The following is a 7,491-nucleotide window of genomic DNA, read 5'->3' on the forward strand; positions in this document are numbered from 1 at the left end:
GGTGAGAGCTCTATTTCGGCTGGTGCGCAATGAATGACGGCGTCGTGGCGGGCGAGAAAATCCCAGCCCAGGAGACGTCGTGAGAGCATGAAGAAATATAATGAATTCGACGGCGTACAGAGCGTCCTGAATGATGACGCGGGCGGTGCATACCGCCGTCGGGTGAGTACTTTGGGGCGCTGGCTGTACGGAGGGAGAGCCGGAAAGTGGCGTCGTCACTTTTCGTAGCAGGCGGCTTAGTTTAGCGTCCATAACGGATACGGCGGCTCCAGTATCGATAAGGGCAGAGGCGCGAACACCGTCCACAAAAACGTCTATCACGTTCGATGGGCTTCGCTGAGGGCTTTCGCAGTTCGATAGCGTCGCAGCCCTTGCCTCGTGGACTGCGACGACTAGTTTCCTGATCGCGTGGGACCGGACGTGGCCGCATCGGTGACAGCGAGCGGCGTCGTGGTGACTGTGAACGGCGGGTAGATGCAGCTGGGCGAGACGTCGGCGACGGAGGCGCAGGTGGGTCGTAATATGGGCGTTCGACTGGCTGGTGGCAGGCGACACGTCTCTAGGCGGCTGCACGCGATTGCAATAGCGCGCCACGTGGCCGGCGTAACCACATGCGAAGCATATGGGGCGATTGTCAGGTGTGCGCCATCGGTTCGCTGGGGCAGGGCCCGCCCATGGTGCAGGACGGGATTGACGGGGCGGCAACTGATAGGACTGCATGGTGGGCTGCAGTCGTGGCCTGTGCGTGACGTCAGCGTAGGTTACCGGTACATCCGCTTCGAAAGAGTGAGGTCGAGCGGAGGCTTCGGCGTAAATGTGTGGGGCAGCCGTAGCGATTGGTGGGGCGCTCTTGCGACAACTTGGGCGTAGCTCAAAGGTGCAGGAGCCGGATGGTGCTGGTGGTACTCGGGCATGACCTCCGCGATTTCCTGCTCGATTGCTCGACGGAGGGGAGGCAGAAGGGTGGGCGACGGCTGTTGAGCGTACCGAGGGCGAGCAAAGTCCAGCAGAGAGAACTGGCGCGCGATTTCCTCGCGCACGAATGTCTTCATCTCTGCGAGCAACGCGGAGTGGTCGGGTACGGTCGACAAGCCAGCGAGCTCGGCGTCGCGTGATGGAGAGCGACGGGTCATCGATCGCTGCCGGCGCAGCTCCTCATAGCTTTGGCAGAGCGTTATGACCTCTGCCACTGTGCTGGGGTTCTTGGCGAGCAGCATGGTGAAGGCGTCGTCGTCGATGCCTTTCATGATGTGCCTGATCTTGTCACACTCGGACATGGTGGCGTCGGCTTTCTTACAGAAATCGAGGACGTCTTCAATGTAACTGGTGAAGGATTCGCCGGCCTGCTGAGCGCGTTCACGTAAGCGCTGTTCGGCCTGCAGCTTACGAACGGCAGGGCGGCCAAACACGTTGATAATGGCGGTCTTGAAGTCGGACCACGTCGTAAAATCGGATGCGTGGTTGTTGTACCACAGGCCCGCCACACCCGCGACGTAGAAAACCAGGTTAGTCAATTTTCCTGCCTCGTCCATTTATTGGGACACTCACGCGCTCGTAAATCGCGAGCCAGTCCTCCACGTCGGTACCATCGCGCCAGTGAAGACGGGAGGGTCGCGAATACGAGGGACACCAGGACATGAGGTCGGTGCGGGCGGGGGGCGTTTGCTGGGAGGCGTCTTGAGGCATGGTAGGCGGCAGGGTACGGGATCGAAGAGCCAGGGGCATCGAATGAGGGCCGAGGTTGTTGTGAAGCCCAGCACTCTCACCAAATTATAAAGAGGTTTATTAGCGGCGACGATACTCGACGATACAGAGACATTCAAGGCGGGGCCGACTCTCAGCGCGAGCTGCGTTCTCTTCGAGCCGAAGAGGGCGACCCACTAGAAGGTGCTCGAGAGGACGACCCATTACGAAGTTCGAACGCTTCGCTACAGAACGTTTGTGCCGCGTTCTTCAGTCCATACGGCATACGAACGAATTCAAAGAGGCCAAAGGCGTTGTCAAGGCCGTCTTTGGGATGTCGCTTGGTTCTACTGGAATCTGTGGTAAGCGGCAATTAGATCCAGCTTAGTGAAGATGGTCGTCCCCGCGAGGCGATCGCTGAAATCATGGATGTGAGGGAGAGGATATTGGTCTGCCGTTGTCACAGCATTGAGTGCCCTATAATCACCACAAGGCCGCCAGTCCCCAGGCTCTTGTTTTGGCACCATGCGTAGCGCAGAAGACCAGTTGCTGGAAGAAGGTCGAATAATGCCGAGCTGGAGCATGTGGTCGAACTCACGGCGGGCGACTTCGTGTCTTTGTCCCGCGAGTTCTCCTAGGTCTAGCGGTGACGGGCGGTCCGGTGGTGGAAAATGTGATGCGTCCACCTTGTGTTTTATTGGCATTTACGTGTTTCCGAGGTTTGGTGATTTCAGGGAATTCAGCCCGAACCTTTTGAAAGTTGACTCTGGGTTGAAAGTGCAAACGCCGCATGAGGACAGGTCAGTCCGACCACAGCGAGCGAAGTGACGTTATCCTTGAGACGACAATCGCGAACGCTAACGTCAAGATTGAAGTGGCTCAGAAAGTCCGCTCCCAAATGGCCATTCTGACATCGGCCACAACGAAGAGCCATGGATATGTGCGCCTGAGCCCGATGTCTATCGTCATTGACTGCACTCCATATGATGCAATAGCAATATTATGACTGCAATCAGGCTGGAAATGGACTTGCCGCGTTTGCGATGTTGAGCTGTTGCTGGTAGGATAGATAGCTCAGCTCCGGTGTCGACAAGGAGGCGTGTGCCGGTGATGCGGTCGACAACAAAGAAGAAGCGGCTTGAGCGATGGCCCGTGTCCGCATTCCGCCGTTAGCGACTGGCCGGCGCGTTTCCCGTCCACGAGCATGGTTCGGTGCAGCGAGTGGCTTGCTCTCGGAAACGGCGGTGGTACCAGCAGACGCTCTGCTCTGCCTCGCTTGAGTGGCCGTGGTGCTGTGGGCTTCGAGCACTGGACGGCAAACGATGCCGCGCAGACCGGTGTTCGTTGGACAGGGCGAGGTTTTCAACTGCTGCTGCCAGTCGTTCAACTCTGTCCTCTAAGCGACCTAACCGGTCTTCATGTTCGGACCTTCCCGCTGCAGCGATAAACATTTTTGATGGCTCGGTGCAGTCGGTGATGCGGTCGGCGAGCTGAGCCAGACGCTCGAGAGTCACGTCGTCCGAGCCAGCGAGTATCATCCGTGTTGACTGTGGCAGTCTCTGCAAAAATAACTCGCGAAGCAATGGCTGTTGACGCTCCTCTGACGTCTGGTGTCCCAGCAGCTGACGCATTCGGTGGAGTAGTTGCGAGGGGACGCTGGTCACCGAGCTCTTCATGAGACAGGAGTTGTGCAGCCTGCTCTGTTCGGACACCTCAAGACGTTTTCATTACGGTGCTTTTTAGTTCGTCGTAGGCCTTCTCCGATGGAGTGGAGGCGAGCACATCGTCTACGGCGTCAGCGATGTCAGGTGGCAGTGCTGCAACGACGTGGAGGTATTTCGACTCCTGCGATGTGATGCGTCGAAGCTGGAAGCGGGCCTCGACTTGGCTGAACCACACCCTGGGGTTTTTGGGCCAGAAATGAGGAAGCTTTAACTCGGAGGCGTTGGTTGTGGTTGAGCTTGAAGTGCCTTCCTCGTCTGACATGGCTGCTCTTTTTCCAAACGTCGCGGGTCACCACTTTGTAGTGTACTCGCCCCACGGAGGAGCGCAAAGAAGACACCCACACTCCTCGAAATTTGGGACAAGAACTAGTTTATTTTCCAAGAAAATCTGGCTTCGAAAACGCCCACACAAAAGGGGCGTGGCTGCTTATCTTCCGCGGCACTCCGGTGATAACGTGAGGCATGTTGGCCGCGTATGCGCCGTGCGCCGCTGCATACGAATTGGTATGCGCACAAAAATAAAAATTATCGCGGTCACCGGCATCAACGGCCGCTACAGCCCTATAACAGCTCTGCAGCCCCATTGACTACATTATAATTCTGCCCCTTTGGACGATGAAGCGGTTGAATATTACCTGACCTTTGATGGTCCGTAGCGTTCTATAATTTTAGCACTATCGCCATTTTTGACGCTATATGAAGCAGTATTACTAAAATAAGTGGCAGTCCTAAAAGATGCTATATTTATCATTTCGGCGGATACAGAAGAGGACTTCACCTTATAGAATCTTGCAATACAGCACATCTTAGCATAACATTCACTCATACCCACACAACTAGTGAAATCACTTTCCTCGTCGTCCACATAACGGTGAGAGAATTATGTCCTAGCGTTTACAAAAAGCCTACATACAGGAAGGAATACCATCACTTCGACCGCTGTCATCCTCACAACTACGAGACGAGCATCCTGTGCTCGCAGGCTGACAAAAGAATGGGCTCCCGAACCGAAGACTATGAAGCAGAGAACTTGCCCAGCGTACTGGCAAGACAATACTGCCACGCCCACTTCTTGTCCTATTTTGATGTTTTTTGGGTTTGACCTGCAAGGGCGGTTATCAACGCTCGACGCTGCCCGCGAAGCAGTGTTCGAGAGACTTCTCGATTGTAGTAGATCGTTTTGTCAAGATTTCGCGCCGCACGCGAATGTTCCAGCTTTATCGAGAGATAACGCCGCCACCAGCGATATCGCTGGAAAGTTCCATAGCACCTGTATAAAAACCGACGCACTTGACCGCTTGTCAGTTGATCGACGGACGACGCCCTGTTCGCCGCTATCATTGTGCAGCGTGTGTTGCTGTGGTTCTAGTTCTCATTTTCCCGGCCACAAGTTCGGCCGAAATGGACAGTTTCATTCTGCAAAGCGCCGACTGCTTTCTTCGTCGGCGTCACGACCACGTGACATCTGGTGGAGGTGCTGCTCGTTCATGTTCCGGACGCCCCCGACAAGCCTTGAACCCAGCCCACGTCGCGAAGAAGACACCGACACCATCAGCGGCAGTCGAGCCAGCCGCAGACTGGAAGGACTACCCCCACAATACGGACCCCTACCGGACAAGACCAGGATCACAACGAAGACGACAACAGCCACAATGACAACCGCTGTGGCGCCTACAACGGTCGTCATGCATCAACCGAGGGAGCCGCCGACATTCCGCGGATCACCATGCGAGGATCCAGAAAGCTGGCTGGAGGCATACGACCGGGTCTCCACGTTCAACAACTGGGACTGCGACGAGAAGCTACGCCATGTCTACTTCGCCCTTGAAGATGGCGCAAGGACCTGGTTCGAGAATCGAGAGTCCACGCTAACATCATGGGACCTCTTCCGCACCGGATTTCTCAACACCTTCACGAGCGTCATCCGGAAAGAAAGGGCTGAAACCCTTCTCGAGACCCGTGTACAGCTCCCCAATGAGAACGTCGGACTGTACACCGAAGAAATGACTCGCCTATTTCGCCATGCCGATCCAGCCATGTCCGAAGAAAAGAAAGTTCGCTTCCTGATGCGGGGAGTGAAGGAAGAACTCTTCGCCGGACTTGTGCGCAACCCGCCGAAGACGGTCTCGGAATTCCTTTCCGAGGCCACCACAATCGAAAAGGCACTAGAAATCCGCACTAGGCAGTACAACCGCCGCATTCCTACGACGACCTACGGGGAGGTTCAGGCGCTGCAGTCTGATGACCTGCGTGACACCATCAGAGCGATTGTGCGGGAAGAGCTGCGCAAACTGTTACCTTCGCCGCAGCATCAAGTGCATTCAATCGCCGACGTTGTCCGCGAGGAAGTCCGGCAATCGCTTGGAATTCCCGAAGCACCGCAGGCTCAGCCAGAAGCAATGAGCTATGCTGCTGCAGCCCGACGCAACGGCCCACCCCCTCGCCCACGTCAAGACGCCGCGTCGCCGCAGCAGTTCCGCCGCCAGGCACCGCCGCCACCACCACCGACGCCATACCGCCCGCCGACAGGACAACGCTGCGCCCCCCGAAAGACCGACGTTTGGCGTGCCCCTGACAACCGACCGCTCTGCTATCACTGCGGGGAAGCCGGCCACACATACCGCCGATGCCAGTATCGACAGATGGGGCTACGCGGATTCGCCGTCAACGCGCCGCGCCCGCAGCCAGGCGAACGGCCTCGCGACATCGACGACTACCTCACCGGAACACAGTGGGAAGAACGACGACCTTCCCGCTCACCGTCGCCCGGCCGCTACATGTCACCGCACCGCCGGCAGTACACTGGCCCAAACCGGGGCCGGTCGCCTAGCCCGTATCCGGGAAACTAAGGGCAGCAACCGATGGAGGTGCGGTTGCTGTACGACGAACTGCCGAAGATCCTCCGCGGCCGCCGACGACGACAACGCGACGAGACCTTCAGAACACGACGCAAACCGGACGGAGCCCTCACAAGGAAACTTCGCGGCCCGAAGAAAACCTGACGACGCTACGTCGAAACAGCGGGACAAATCGACGAAGCCGTGACCCGACGCCACGACCTAACCGCAACGCAAGACGACGAACAAGCGACCTCGATGTTCTTATCGACGGCCACAGCGTCACAGCTCTCGTCGACACCGGAGCCGACTATTCCGTCGTCAGTGGGCCATTCGCCACCAAGCTGAAGAAAGTAAAGACCGCTTGGAGTGGACCAGAAATCCGGACAGCTGGAGGCCACCTGATAACGCCGATTGGTGTCTGCACGGCGAGAGTCACCATCAATAACCGCACTTATCCTGCGAGCTTTGTAATCCTACAAGACTGCTCCAGGGATGTGATACTCGGAATGGACTTCCTAAGTGACCACGGCGCCGTTATCGACCTGAGGTCTGAGTCGATAACACTAACCTCAGACAAAGCGCTCCCGCCCCACGCGACGCCAGGGAACCATGCACTGAATGTGATAGAAGAGCAGGTGACCGTTCCGCCACGCTCCAGCGTCATTATTTCCGTTGGCACCGAAAAACCTGCGAACCTTGAATGCGTAATCGACGGCGATCAGCAACTACTCCTGAATCGTCAAATTTGCGTCGCAAGAGGTATCGCCGAGCTGCATGACGGTAAAGCAAAGGTACTGCTGACAAACTTCAGCCACGAATATAGGCACCTCAACATGGGTACGACGGTTGCCTACATCGACGAATGTGTAGCCGCCAGCGATGCTTTCGCCCTCTTCGATGCTGTCGAACCTGCTTCGACGAATAGAGGTCCCGAACGGGATTTTGACGTCAACCCGAGCCTTCCGAAGGTCAAGCAAGATAAGCTCAAAACCCTGCTCCTGCAATACAAGGACTGTTTCTCGTCGTCATCGCGGGTCCGACAAACGCCCCTTGCTAAGCACCGCATTATAACAGAAGAAAATGCTCGACCACACCGTCAGAGTCCCTACCGGGTTTCGACGCGGGAACGGGAGGCCGTGAAGAAACAGGTCGACGAAATGCTATGCGACGACATCATCCAGCCGTCGAAGAGTCCGTGGGCATCCCCCGTGGTGCTAGTGAAGAAGAAGGATGGGACTCTTCGT

The 7,491-nt window shown here is 56.7% G+C and overlaps 1 protein-coding gene across 1 annotated transcript; it reads right to left on the bottom strand.

Annotated features, from left to right (window-relative positions):
* Positions 1 to 2,852: 2,852 nt before the first annotated feature.
* LOC119378410 (uncharacterized) lies at positions 2,853 to 3,314 on the bottom strand. Its single transcript, XM_037647570.1, has one exon. The coding sequence runs from the start codon at positions 3,312 to 3,314 to the stop codon at positions 2,853 to 2,855; it is 462 nt and encodes a 153-aa protein (XP_037503498.1).
* Between the last annotated feature and the right edge of the window lie 4,177 nt (positions 3,315 to 7,491).

This window comes from Rhipicephalus sanguineus, unplaced genomic scaffold (assembly GCF_013339695.2).
Source record: "Rhipicephalus sanguineus isolate Rsan-2018 unplaced genomic scaffold, BIME_Rsan_1.4 Seq8269, whole genome shotgun sequence".
Lineage (NCBI taxonomy): Eukaryota > Metazoa > Arthropoda > Arachnida > Ixodida > Ixodidae > Rhipicephalus > Rhipicephalus sanguineus.